General features: G+C 51.7%; 1 protein-coding gene across 1 annotated transcript in view; it reads left to right on the forward strand.

The window, feature by feature from the left end:
- The window catches only part of Pitpnm3 (PITPNM family member 3), an 87,982-nt gene that overhangs the window by 64,978 nt on the left and 8,609 nt on the right, over nucleotides 1–14,395 (forward strand). Inside the window, exons 7-16 of the mRNA XM_032911768.1 lie at nucleotides 1,212–1,401; nucleotides 1,763–1,885; nucleotides 2,267–2,451; nucleotides 5,422–5,594; nucleotides 7,079–7,249; nucleotides 8,392–8,586; nucleotides 9,389–9,537; nucleotides 11,117–11,233; nucleotides 13,724–13,840; nucleotides 14,155–14,303. Of these exons, the coding sequence (XP_032767659.1) occupies nucleotides 1,212–1,401; nucleotides 1,763–1,885; nucleotides 2,267–2,451; nucleotides 5,422–5,594; nucleotides 7,079–7,249; nucleotides 8,392–8,586; nucleotides 9,389–9,537; nucleotides 11,117–11,233; nucleotides 13,724–13,840; nucleotides 14,155–14,303 (1,569 nt within the window). The remainder of the gene's footprint in view (nucleotides 1–1,211; nucleotides 1,402–1,762; nucleotides 1,886–2,266; nucleotides 2,452–5,421; nucleotides 5,595–7,078; nucleotides 7,250–8,391; nucleotides 8,587–9,388; nucleotides 9,538–11,116; nucleotides 11,234–13,723; nucleotides 13,841–14,154; nucleotides 14,304–14,395) is intronic.

Raw genomic sequence — 14,395 nt, forward strand, 5'->3', positions numbered from 1 at the left:
CGCTGTAGGATTAAGGAGCGGCTGAGCTGGTGGTAAGGCTCCAGTCCCTTACATGCACAGCAGTCCCGGAGTTAATCTTGTTGGTCCACAATCCATCTCAAGATCCCTGCCTCTCCACCCCCAGCCCCCAGGATGGCTGACCTCCAGAACTGGGTCATCCCTATCTCCAGGAAGATGGATGACCCTTTGTTTGAGGGGACAGCAGCAGAGAGCTTACCTCTCCCCCAGGCAGCTTTTGCCAGGGCCATTAATCACCAGTAATCACTGCTGGGAGGGAGCTCCTTCTAGGCTAATTAAAATCTCTCTGGCTGCAATCGAGGCTTGTTTCCTCTAATCTGTGTTCTTTGGAGATGAGAAATGGTTGGTGGGAACCTGCCTGGCACACTGCTAGGACACTGCCACCTGCTGAAGGTGCCTGAGTCCTGTCACTTGTCCTAGATTCTGTTGGTCCAGTCTGCTCAGAGCGTTAGGCACTCTGGAACTAGTCATATGGGGTAAGGGCAGGTTGATGGCCTCGGGTAGGAAGTTCTCAGACTTCCTCTGTGTCTGTTCTAACCAGTCAGGCCCAACAATGCATCAGGGTTAAGGGTGCCAGGGGACAGAGGCAATTTGGGTAGGGATGGGAAGTCAGGTGGGTCCAAGCTGCCTGGAGAGGGAGGGACATCCTAGGAGGGAGATGGAGGGACATAGTGCCCTCTGGGAGTGGAGTTCTGTAGTGCAGGTCCCCAGCCCTCTCTGCAAAACCGACGAAGCAGAGGATATGTCCCCTGAACACAGAACATAGAACATACCATCAAGCATACACACAGTTAGGTGGTGTCACCTTTACACCGGAGCTGTTGTCCCAGCTCCCTTCTCAGTTTCCCAAAGCCTCTCTTGAGAGTCTAACTTATCACCTTCCTCCTCCAGGAAGTCTACCACGATTCTACATTAGCTAATTTTCTAGCTTCTTTCTGAACTGGGATGTCTTTAGGCTCTCGACAGACAGCATGGCTATGCCACAGCACAGGCTGGCATGGGCTGGCATATATGGGTTCAGCATAGCCTTGAGTCTTTACCTTTTTCCCCCTTGTCCCATTGTGATTTGCCTCAATGGACCTTTCTTGGGTCGTTAAATGTCTCTGGAGCTGGGCATGGTGCAAGGAGCCCAAAGGCCGGTGCCATTCATTTCTTGGTCCTGGCTAGGCTGACTTTGGGCCCCCTGTCTTCAGCCTGAACCCCTATAGCCACGACGAGGGCTGCCTCAGTACCAGCCAGGACCACGTTCCCCTGGCTGCCCTTCCCCTGCTGGCCATCTCCTCCCCACAGTACCAGGATGCTGTTGCCACTGTCATCGAGCGAGCCAACCACATCTATGGCGAGTTTCTCAAGTCCTCTGATGGGATTGGCTTCAGTGGGCAGGTAGGGCATCTTGCTTTCTCTCACTCTGTGCCAGCTGCCACCTAAAAGGGGGAGGGATCTGCTGCAAGGATCAAGGCAGGCTAGACTTGTAGCATCTGAGATTGAAGGAGGCTTTTGATGGGGAGGAGGTGGTCCCCATGCCCTGATTTGGAGTCTGTGCTGACCCTTAGCTAGTCTGACTCCCTGACCATTGACCCCAAAGGAAATCTATTGTCAAGACAAGCCTACCCTCCATTTGTGCTCGAAGCAACTCACTAGGACAGATTCCTTATTCTCTCGTGGGAACATGCCCCTACTGGGACTGGATGTGGGGCGAGAGGGCTTCAGCAGGTAAGCCTGCAACCCAGTTGTACCTCTGTAGGTGTGTCTCATCGGGGACTGTGTGGGCGGCCTCCTGGCTTTCGATGCCATCTGCTACAGTGCGGGGCCCTCAGGGGACAGCCCTGGCAGCAGCAGCCGGAAGGGGAGCATCAGCAGTACCCAGGTATGGTCAGGTCAGGCTGGGGGATGGTGGGGGGGATGTCCCTGTGTGTGTCTCATTGAGAGCAGAGGATCAGGTGGCTCTCCAGGGAAGGCAGTTCTGGGGGTTCATGTTGGCGTTGTGGCACCTATGGTACAAAGGGTTAAATGGGAATAGCATGCTAGCACAGGCCAAGAAACAGAAGATGCCTGCTAATGTGTGTCTCCCTAGAGAGCTGCCCAGTTCTTCACTCGATGGTCCATCCCTGTGGCCACAGGAGGTGGGCTGTGCGTAAACCACCAATTGCCACCATGAGCACATGTTTGGTGAAGGGGGGGCTCACCTACGCCAAGGGGAGGAGGCAGGGCCCTAGAACCCCTATGATTGCCACGTGTTCTGCTCAAGGACACCCCTGTGGTGGTGGAGGAGGACTGCAATCTGGCCAGCAGCAAGCGTCTTAGCAAGAGCAACATTGATGTCTCCAGTGGAGTGGAGGATGAGGACCCCAAGAGGCCATTGACCCGGAAACAGAGCGACTCCTCCACATATGACTGCGAGGCTATCACCCAGCATCACGCCTTCCTCTCAAGGTAACCCTCCCCCGGCTGCATCACAGCGTCACAACATCCGTGAGAGTAAGGACCTCGGCTCAGAGTCACCCACCAGCAGGGCCTGTGACCAGCCAGTCATCCTGGACACTTCCCCTGGGGACTCACAGATAGCATGGGATTCCTGGAACCAGGGCTACTTGTCATTGGTCCTATATCCACACTAGGAAATTTTCTGTTTGTCTCTGCTCTTTTCAAACCTGTAGACCCAGGGCGTGGTCTATTGCACCCCTCTGGGCTTTGGCTTCCTCTCTGCGAAAGGATAGGGCTGCCCAGCCACTTCTTGAATAGCTTGACCAATCTAGTGAGGCCACAGAGAGGGGTGTGCTTGGTGGAGTATCCCAGGGTTCATACTTACTGTTTCTCAGAGATGTAGAAGTCATACCACTGGGCCCTGAAGAGCTGGGGCAGCAGTCTGCTCTCCCTGTCCTCACCTCGGTGTCGTGGGCATGACAAACCCCGCAAACTACCCTTTAACTTTCTATAAGAGATGGCTGTTGAGAAGCTAAACAAACCATCTGCACATTTATTCAGGAGTGAAATGAGCACTGAACATGGACCTAAATTGGTGGTGGGGGGAGGGGCTTTTTCCTTTTCATTCTTCTTCAGTTCTCTGCTTTCAACCCTTCTCCACTTTCCTTTGTTTGCCTCCTAAGTGGCAAGTATCATGGCGCCATCAGAACAGTATTTATTTTACATAATTTTTACTAAAGTATAACATATTTTACATAAGTTTTACTAAAACACAGAGAACCTCTTACACTAGGACCTTCCCCCCAAATAATTAAAACAAATTGGTAAATATTTTTAATGTAGCATAAATTTGGGCATTAACTACTCTCTTAATCCAACTAATTGGATATTTTGGAGGGTTTCAGTTTTTTGTTGCTATAAAAGGCACTACATTGGATATATATTTTAAAAGCTTATTTTTAGTTTTACTTATGTGTCTGTGTGTCTGTGTGTCTGTGCATGCAAATACCTGCTGAGGCCGGAAGAGAGCGGTGGATTCCCTGGAACTGGAGTTGCAGGTGGTCGTGAGCTGCCTGAGGGGGTGGGGACCAGTTGTCTGCAAGAGCACAATGCTCTCGACCACTGAACCAGCTCTCTAGCTCCTACACTATGGACCTTTGTGCACAAACATGAATGTATCTGCTAGACTTACAGTAATCTTGACTTACCTGTGGTTTGTATACTGTGGTTCCACGTACTTACGGTCAGCCAACCACGGTCTGAAAATATCAAATAGAAAATTCCGGAAGTAAATCAGTTCTAAATTGTAACTTGTAGACTCTGAAGAGCAGCATGATGACGTCTCGTGCTGTCCTGCTCTGGGCACCAGTCACTCCTTTGTCCAGTGCATCCACTCGGTCTACGCTGCTTACCCACTACCACCTGGTGCCAGGGAGTCAGATCCACCGTCATGGTGCCACATAATCCTTGCTTTACTCTGTGAGGGTCCCAAAGGCTAAGAGTAAATGACTATGCTGGCGATTTGGATATGACAAAGAGAAGCTGCAGGGTGCCCTCTCCGAGAGAAAATGTGAAAATATGGTATTTCGCAAGATACACCTATATAACTTTTATCACATTGTATTATTATATTTGTTATTTTATTATTAGTCATTCTCTTAGTGTGCCTAACATATAAATTAAACTTTCTTCCAGGTACATTAACTATAGGAAATATATGCAAAGGGGTTGGCCTTCACAGTGGTCTTGGGATAGGACCCTGTTCTTCCTGCAGATGGATTCCTGGAGGTGGGATAGGAGGCTGCAGGCTGTGTAGGGTTACGCTTTGAATGTCAAGGCCCCTCTATCAAGTCAGCCTCTGGAATAGCATCCAGATACAAAGGAGGGTTGAGAGATGAAAACCTCAACATTTCTGGTTCATCCGTGAAGCATCCCTTAGGAAAGCCCAGATCTGAAGAGCCATCAGTCAGACATCTACGACTTTAAGTAGTGAGCACAACACAGCCAGCATTCCCCTCCGGTGCAGGAACAGATGGCTGTTTCTCTGGCAATTAAGTAGTTGGCAAGTGTCTAGGGACCATGCCGTACATGGAGTATACATAGTTAAACCTCATCATCATTGGCTGAGAGAGCAGGAGGCAGCGCGAGAAGGCTGCATGCTGGTTCACTCCTGAGGGTGGAGCCTTGCGTGCAGCATTTTAACTGTTACTTTGTAAGTTTTTCTCTAACTTGAGGATTTTAGATGACTTTGTTTTCAGGGGATGACTGATCTGTCTTGTCATCCTGTGTCACGGTTTAACTATTTACTGGCTCTGGTGCTTGTTGGTAGACCCGGGAGGCAGCCTTGGCTTCTGTGGCTAAACACAAGCTAGATTCCTTGGGGTATCCTAGGCTCTTGGGATGAGAATGAGGGATCCCGCTCTAATGCATCTGTTCAGGGGAGTGGGGAGGTGGGGCTATTTGCACCTGTGCCTGCCTGTTGCCTGGAACATGAGTTACGGTTAAAACCCTGCTGCTAACAGCACCACCAGCAGCCAGCTCCTCCGGTGGAAAGTGCAGGGGTTTAGAGTGGCTGTTACAAACAGCATGCAGGGGTGCAGGATGTTCAGACGCTCTCCAGTGCTCAGCCAGGTTGTAGCAGGTCCCAGCCACACGCATTGCTTAAGCATGATCTGCGGCTGTCTGGCATGGCAGAGTAAGTCCAGGCGGTGGATGCAGGTGGCCCGTAAAATCTTTCAGACTCACCACCTGGCCCATGCAGAAAATGTTTGCTGAACTCTGCTCCAGCCAAATGTCAGCCCGGATGGCCAAGGCTAAGTCACGAGCCCCTGCGGATGGTGTCAAAAGTGGTCTCTGGTTCTGAATCCCATTCCAGTAACAGAGGGCTGGGCACCCTGCCCTTGGAATGTTTCTGTGCTGCTAGGCGGACACCCCCACGGTCCCGGCTCTCCTCTGACCTGCTGTCCCTCCCTCTGGCAGCATCCACTCCAGTGTGCTGAAGGATGAGGCCGAGGCTCCTGCCGCTGGCACACCCCAGCTCTCTGAGGTCAGCCTGGGTCGCTTTGACTTTGACGTATCTGACTTCTTCCTCTTCGGCTCACCCCTGGGCCTGGTCCTGGCCATGCGGAGGACAGTGCTGCCTGGGATAGATGGTGGGTATGGGTAGGCCAATGGCTCAGGGGAATCAAGCTGGGGGAGTGGGAGGGTGGACAGAGTGATGGAGGCAAGTTGGATACAGAGAAATGAAAGAAACTGGGGGAGAGAAGAGGCAGCTTTCACAGGCTGGGCAAAGATGAGGCAGCTCGATGGACTTCACTGTCCCTTCCATGGGCTCCTAGATTATTAACCACTCCTCCGTCCTGTAGTCATGCCCCCATGAGAATGTAGGCCACAAACATTCACCCTATCACAGCAAACCCTCCCTCCCTGTGTCCAGCAGACTTCCTGCAGCCACATGGGTCTCAGAACCTCTCTACCAACACTAGCACTGGGACCTTTGCCCTGTAGCACCTTTCCAGCCCCTACAAAGCAGGCACATGATGCCATTTGATGACCTTATAGAGAGTCTGAGGGCAGCAGTTCAGACTGTCATTCATTGCTCTCCGTTGAAGCTCTGAGGGGAGGAGCTGAAGCAAGGAGAGGCAGAGCTCTTGGCCAGTCTTTGTGTTGCCAAGGAGACTTAGAGTGCTTCACACCCTAGCTCCTGACCTAGAACTGGTGGGAGGCAAGGGCTTCTATGGAGACACCTGCTGGCCAGTGTAGGAAGTGCTTCGCCTGTTCTGACTAACCTTGAGAGCTCCTGATCTCTCTAGGCCATTGTCCTAGCAGGAGGGACTTGGGTTGGCTTAATAAATTGGGTAGTGGCTGAGTGGTGGTTAGAGGAACTTAAGGAAGTATCTTGGTGTGAATAGTAGAAGGAAGACCTTGTGGTCTGAAGGAAGCCTTGTTTGAACACAGAGGAAGGAAATAAGCAAGTTTGCAGATGTTCACCAGGGCGGCAGCACGGTTTATGTACAATGGTGCCAGTAGCACCACTTTCAGTGCCAAACTGTGCCTTTTGCTTTCTGGGGAGTGTGCTGGCTAGCTTTCTGTCAAATCGACACAAGTTAGATTCATCTGAGAGGAAGAAACCACAATTGAGTAAAGGCCTTCACAAGATTGGCCTGTAGGCAAGACTGCGTCATTTCCATAACTGGTGATCGTGTGAGGGTCCTGTCCCTGGGTGGGTGGTCCGGGGGTGTATAAGAAATCAAACTGAGTGAGCCAGCCAGCAGCATCCTCCACGGCTTCAGCTTCAGTTCCTGCCTCCAGGTTCCTGCCTAGCTTAAGTTCTTGCCCTGCTGTCCCTTGATGTGAAATTCTGCTCCCCAACCCCAGTAGCTTTTGGTCACGGTATTTTGTCACAGCAATAGAAACCCTAACTAAGGTTGGTAGCAAGGACCCAGGGGAGGTTCTTGGTTCTCGAGCAGAAAAGAAAGCTACTCAAGCTTCATTTTAGGGAGCCTTTCAGAGCCATTAGAAAGGGGCTTTGCATGTGTCTGAGTAGGAGAGAAGGCTACTGAAGGCTGCATTCAAGGGAGCCCTGTAGAGCCATTAGGAAGGGGCTTCTGCATGTGTCTTCTTCCCACTCACCCAGGTTTCCAGATGCGTCCTGCCTGTAGCCAGGTCTACAGCTTCTTCCACTGTGCAGATCCCTCTGCTTCACGGCTTGAGCCACTGCTGGAGCCCAAGTTCCACCTGGTGCCTCCTGTCAGCGTGCCTCGCTACCAGAGATTCCCCCTGGGCGATGGACAGTCTCTCCTGCTCGGTAGGTCCCGAGGCGTGAGAGGGTGTTGAATGGAGGCTGGTAGGTTCTGGGGATGTGCATTCTGCCTCAGCCTTTCAGACTGTCAGCTATGGGGTGACTCATGGGAGCAGGGCTGTGCTGTGAGAGGCCTGGGCAGGAAGCCAGCTGGCTTCAATGCTCTAGAGTAATTGCTTATGACAAGGGCCTCTGTGCCAGGCATTGGTGCTACCCCATCCACTGGCTGGCTCCCATTTGAGCATCTATGACTAAGGATGGAATAACAATAGAGTTATTGATCTGAGGACGAGTCAAAGGTGCCTGCCTAGGGCTGTTTCCTCGTGCCCACCCTAGACCCTGCAAAGATACAGCAGAGTATGTCATCCTGGGATTCATGGAAGGGGTGGCCTTTGGCCAGGGTTTGGAGGAGGGTTGTATTGGAGGGACAATAAGAGCTGTTGGTTAGTTCAGAGAAGAACCAGTAGCTTCTAGGTTCAAAGGAATATGTGTGTGACTGGGTATGATATGGCCAAAGGCAGGCCCAGCATTGGTAACCAGTCTTGGCTCCATAGCTCCATATCGCCATTGGGGAACTCTAGCCCAATGGTTTCAGAGGTCAGAGATGAGGAGATGCTGTACCCATAACTCATTTCAGGATTAGAATTTACCTGTCCTTGCTCCTCATCTCAAAGGGATATATTTGTTTAGGACTTCCATGAGGAAGCAAGGCTCCAATGCCTACTTCTGTTACTTCGATGTTCCCTCTGAAACGGGTTCTCCGTTAGAGGTTCTCCCCCACCCCCAGCTTGCCAGCTGAAGTCATTTCCATCTACTTTCACCTCAGCCATGTGCCACTGTGGGTCAGGGGAGGAATTTGATGAGAGAGGACATGGTTAGGCATTACCTCATGACTTCAGCTAGGCCTGAGGGCCAACTTCCCAGGCTTCCCTGTAGCGTTTGGGAGATAGGGTGATGCTGAGCTCACCACATATGTCTATATCACTCACACTTTGTACTCTGTGTGTGGGTATGGGGTGCTGGTGGCCTGCTACTCCTGGGCTGGCTTCTCTGCATTTCCAGTCTCTTGCCCAGCATGGGGCTGGCACTAAATAAGCCACTCTGTTGGATACTCAGTGCTTGCCCTGACCTTGCAATTCCCCCTCCAGCTGATGCCCTGCACACCCACAGCCCCTTATTCCTGGAGGGCAGCTCCCGGGGAAGCCCCCCGCTTCTGGATGCCCCTGCCTCACCCCCTCAGGCCCCAAGATCCCAGCGCCCAGAACGGAGGCTAAGCGAAGGCAGCTCCCATAGCGACAGTTCAGAGTCCTCGGACAGCCTGGCACCTATGGGTGCCTCCCGCAGTGAGTGAGGCCTTTGGGGCCCAGCTTGCATTTGAGGGACAGGGACTTTCTCTGGGGGTGGTGGGCCCACAGCAGGGCTACTGTCATGATGACATGATGACTGTCATGATGGCATTCCTGTCTTTGGGAAAGTGGTGGGGATGGGGGATGTGGTGTTGGGTGGAGGGAGGACTGATCTGGTTTCCCTCTGCGTCCTCACTGATTTCCTAAGCTGGCTAAGCTCTGATCCAGGATAGACCCCTGAGTGTATCAGCTAGGACTATGTTTTCTCCATCTCCAAACTCGTTGCTGGATATTAAGCTCAAGGGCCTCCCTCACACATGCGAGGCAAACATTACCGGCTTCAGCTTAGCCTTATTTCTAACCTTTGAGTCTGATTTCTGATTTTGAATGGAGCTTTGACCTCTGACCATGGCCCATGACTGAGTTTTTGACTTCATGTGCATTCTTGACCTCTGACCCTATACAGACCTCTGATCTCTGATCATACACTGTGCCCTGACCTTTGCAAGCACAGACTAATTTGTGACCTTAGAGAGAGCCCTTGGGAAATTACTGTGGAGCTGTCCCCTGGGGTCCAGCTGTGACTGTCTATAAGGGGCTGGCCTTCCTCCTTGTGACGAGTTGGAAGCCCATGTCTTAGTGGTGATAATCAGAGGGGCTGGGGAAAGGGCAGGAGTCACCCCCCATCCAGGTCACCCTGTGCATGTGCTGTGGCCCCATGCTTCTTGGCACGTCATCACTGAGCCTGTGCCTGCTGGCTTTTGTCCATTCTGTCCTCACCTTCCTCTTGGTCCCACAGTCACAGCCAAGTGGTGGGGAACCAAGAGGATTGACTATGCTCTGTACTGCCCGGATGTCCTTACCGCCTTCCCCACAGTGGCCCTGCCCCACCTCTTCCATGCCAGTTACTGGGAGTCTACTGATGTGGTTGCCTTCATCTTGAGACAGGTACTGTGGCTCCCTTATTGGGCCCAGTCTGTTGGCCCCTCTGGGGAATCCCAGGCTACTCTTGAGGCCACGTGGAGCAGTTGGCCTCTGACAGGGGCGGGAAAGCACTGGGGTATGGACATCAAGAGAAATGACAGGCCACAGAGGGGATGCCGTTAAGAACCCCGACTTTCTAGATAATGAAGTAGGACCTGCAGATGAAGCCATGTCTCTGTGACAAGATGGAGGGGATGGAGCGATGCATACCTGGTCCCTCTGGGTCTTAGTGTCTTTGCCTTTAAAATGGAATGGCAGGAAGTCCAGAGCCTGGGGGTAGTGGGGGCAGAGGGTTGGGGACAGTTCTGAAGGTCTGGTGTGGTCTTACCTGGGTATGGCAGGAATGTGAGCAAGTGAGAGCTATCAGCTGACCTGTCCTTTGAGAAGGGAGCTCTGGGGTTGCCATTATGGGGTCCAGGAGAGGAGCCTTAGTGTCCCTAGGAAGCAGAGAGTATACAAGCCCAGTCAGGACATGCACGAAAGTTTGGACTAGGTGCAAAGGGGTGATAACATGTGGATTCAGTGTTAGTACTTCTGAGGTCTGAGCTGAGGGAAGGCGCTAGCTACATGGTCCTGTCTTTCCATTGAGCAACCATGGGAGTAATTTCCTAGGATTTTGGCAGAGGGGATCTGGGCTGGGGGAGTCAAGGCTGTGCGTCTGCAGGGTAAGACATGGGGTAGGTGCTGGGGCAGTAAGTCTGGTGCTTAGGGAAGATATCTGGACTGGATATCTGGACAGGAGACAAAAATGTGCTTGCCACCAGACCTTGCTGTTGTTGAAAACTCATAAGGACCAATGGGGTCACCACAGAAAGCAGTTCAGAACGCTCCTTGGGGGAGACAGGGAAGATCCACTTGAAGGAGTGGATACGATCATCCCCATGGGTTGGAGGAGAACCTGGAGTAAGTAGACAGGAGAGATAGAAGTCCTAGGGACATGGCAGAAGTGGCTTCAGTGGAGTGCTGGGGACAGAAGCTTGTGGGGTAGACAGAGGAGGCAGGTGAGGATGTAGAGATGGAGTGTAGAAGTCTTATGAGGAACTTGGTGCCATGGAAACTAAGAGGCATGAGGGTGTCCAGGGAGAGAGTGATTTTATATGAAATGAACAGTGGTAGGCATTCGTGGATGTTGAGGAGAATGACCCAGCAGAAAAGGTCTAGACCGGAGAAGTGGGACTGGGAAGCAAAGGCCTGGAGAAGGGGAGAGTTCAGAGTTAGGAGTCCATGGCTTCAGCTGGTCTTAGGCAAGCATCACCTGTAATATTATATGGAAGGCAGAGAACAAACGAATGCTACCTAGGCAGCTGCAGGATTCAGGCACGAAGGTCAGAGGCTGCCCCCAAAGCAGAGGAACCAAGGGGACAGTTCTCTGGTTCCAGCTGTCCAGACAAGTGTGAAGGGAGACAGCTCCCAGGGCTGAAACAGGGTCCTGCACAATGTAGGAGGGAGGTCAGAAGCAGGCCCTGGCTGGCAACCATTTGGCGAGACGGAAGGACAATGCACAGGAGAACGTGCCACCAAGCCCCTCCTCGCTCTTGGCCAGGTGATGCGTTACGAGAGTGCAAGTGTGAAGGAAAGCACTGGTCTGGACCCCACAGCTCTGAGCCCCGCTAACCCCCGGGAGAAGTGGCTGCGAAAGCGAACCCAGGTCAAGTTGCGGGTAAGCTGGCTGCAGTTGGGTCTGTTGGGCAGCTGACCTTTAGAGCGTGGGCAGCCATGTCCCAGAGAAGAACCCCGGTTTGCCTGGTAGAGCTCATCTCCATTCTAGCTGGGCCGAGGGCTTGTATGAAGGAGCAGGTGTGAGCTTCGGGGATGGCAAAAGTAGGGCAGCTGTGGAATGCTTGCTCCACGCCAGGCTTCTGAAAACGTGGACTTGACACAGAAGATCTTGCCTGTGCCCAGGGCTCTCAGCTATTAAGTAGGACTTGGGATGAGCCTTGCCACAGCAGAGATGTGCACACCAGGATGAAAATGGATAGGATTGCCAGGGTAGGTCACAGCAGGCTTCTGTGAAGATGGGGCTCCTCTGTGGGGACTTGGGGATGAAGAGGATCTGGGAAGCACACATCCTTTCATTCTCTCAGCACACTGCCATCATTGCCTACTCTGTCTCAGTCCCTCTGCTGGGATGGGGCACAATTTGAGACTATACTGACACACCGTTGCCCTGGTGAGCAGCTCTAGTGTAGGGAGAAAGATCAGTAAGCAGGGTCCTAAAAACAGTCCTAAAAGGCAGACTGACTAGCGCTTCATGAATCAAGTTTTTGGGGGCATGAAGATACTTATTGAGACATAATTCACCTATCACATAATTCAGACATTTACAGTGTCAAATTCAATGGATTTTAGTATATTCACAGTTGTAGGGGACGGGACCCATGGTCAGTTTTAAAACATTTTGTCACCTCATAAAGGAACCCTTTCCCTGTAGTCCTCTTCCCTTACACGCTGCTGCAGACTCCTCCCTGAGTAACCAGTCATCTAGCGTCAGTCTCTGCAGACTCCCCATTCTCAGAATTTCATGTAAATGATGTCACACATGTGTTTGTCTGCCTTCTCTCACTTAGCATGATAGCATAGCGTCACTCGTGATGTGTCATGTATAGGAACTTTCCCTGACTGGGTACTATTCTACTGTATTCATAGGTTCTGTTCATCCAGTTGTCAGTTGGTGGGCATTTGGGGTGTTTCTGCCTGTTGTCTATTTTGAATAATTTACATATTCATGTGCACCTTTTGTGGACATATATTTTCATTTTCCTTGGCATAGACAGGGAGTGGTGATTCTATACCTAATCTCGAGTGTGCCTTCCACAGAGGCTGCCCTGTTTTATTCCCACCAGCAGTGTTTGAGGGTTCTGATTTTGGCACACCCTCCCCTCAGCATCCATTGTTGTCTGTGTTTGTGACTCTGGGTATCTTAGTATGTGATGACCCCATGACTCAGGCTTATTTCCAAGCACCCGTCCATCCTCTGCACTGCTCCATAGCACTTAAGGTGCAGTGCTTAAAGGAACCTCCAATCCTACATTAGGGCAGGTCCCATGGTGGGGTTTCTCTCAAGGACTGGTGTCAGTGAGTTTTGTAGAGGTGTGTTGGGCTGAATCACATGGCCCTCAAGTTGAGAGGAGGTGAACTTCACATTTTTGGGGAGCCAGTAGGAGTAGGGGGATGGAGTTGAGTCTCTCTCTGGGGGATGAGCTGGAGTTTGGGAAAAGGGATGTCAGAAGAAGAGGGGGGAGGAGGAGCACAGGGAAAGCAGAATGCAGAGGCACTCCTGCAAGGCTTGGCTCCATGTGCCACACTCAGGGTTTGGAGTTCAGTGGAAGGTATGGGGTGCTGGCCAGATTGGGTCAGATCTGTGTCTTGTAAAGGACACAGAGGATCTGTCTGGAGGAAGCCCTGAAATACAGAGATTCATTAGGAAGCTTCTACCAGAGTCCAAATGCACTTGTGAGCATGGCACACACAAAGACTTGACCAGTATGAAGTATAAAGGTCATCAGATTGAGGGACAGAGATCTCAAAGGCTAGCCTGGGCATGGACAGTTGGGGCTAGCACAGGACTTGGGGCTGCAGAATGGATGGGGCAGAGCTGAAAGACAAGGGCACTGAGGTATGGAGGGAGGGAATGATTCACCATCCATGATGTTTCGAGTATCCTATGAGGGGCTGAGGCTTCAGGGAAAGGAGACCTGGACGAGACGGCAGTCAGCTGATCAGTGTGGATGCTCTGGTCGGGCTCACAAGCTCGCCTATATTATTCTTTCTATTCTTGTGCATGTGAAATTTTCCATTAAAAAAAAGGACCTATGTAAATGGCTGTTTATACAGAAGGAAGAACCAAAGGTGACTGGGTAGTTTCCAGCTCAGAAATCTAAAAATGATCGCCAGGCTGTAAAGGCCAGTTGTCACTTCAGAGGGTGCGCAGAATCAAGAGCATGAGGCACACCTCTGTGGGCAGCCCAAGGAGCACTTTGGTATTTCACAGTCTGTTTCTGGTATTCTAGTGTAGGAAGCTCATGGGACAGCTGATTCGGTTGGGCCACACCCTGGAAGCCATCCTTTAAATACAAGGTTTTAAGGACAAAGCAAGAGTAAGCCTTTGTCTGCAAAAGTTGAGCTGGGTTGTTTCTTTTTGTCCTTGCAGAATGTTACCGCGAACCACCGTGCCAATGATGTAATTGCTGCTGAAGATGGCCCCCAGGTCTTGGTGGGGCGCTTCATGTATGGCCCTCTTGACATGGTAGCTCTGACTGGAGAGAAGGTACCAAGGGTTGAGCATCTCCTCCTTGGCTCACCTGCCCCATAGGACTCATAGGACCTCAGGGCAGAAGAGGTGACAGAAGCCTCTGTGCCAGAGCACAGCACAGGGAGCACTCCCTGATCACCAAATCAACAAGGGATAAAGGGACCTTGATACCTCCAAAGAGGTGGGAAGCCAGTGTGGCCGCCACACAGAGGGAGGGTGATAGAAAACTCTAGGATACAGCAGGTAGGAACCTGTGCCCTGTGTCTTAGCTGTCAAACATGCTGTCCTTCAGTTTGTAGCAGGTTCCTTGCTCCCTTCTCTGGCTGCAGGTGGACATCCTGGTGATGACAGAGCCATCGTCAGGCCGCTGGGTCCACCTGGACACAGAAATCACCAACAACAGTGGCAGAATCACGTACAATGTGCCCCGGCCCCGGCGTCTGGGGGTTGGTGTCTACCCTGTAAAGATGGTGGTCAGGTAGGGCCAGGATGCGTGTGAAGACATGCACACGGTGGACTTTTGGGGTGGCTCTCCCATCCATGTTTGGCTGCAAGACAGAGTTTATTTCT

The sequence above is a fragment of the Rattus rattus genome, chromosome 9, assembly GCF_011064425.1.
Source record: "Rattus rattus isolate New Zealand chromosome 9, Rrattus_CSIRO_v1, whole genome shotgun sequence".
Taxonomy (NCBI): domain Eukaryota; kingdom Metazoa; phylum Chordata; class Mammalia; order Rodentia; family Muridae; genus Rattus; species Rattus rattus.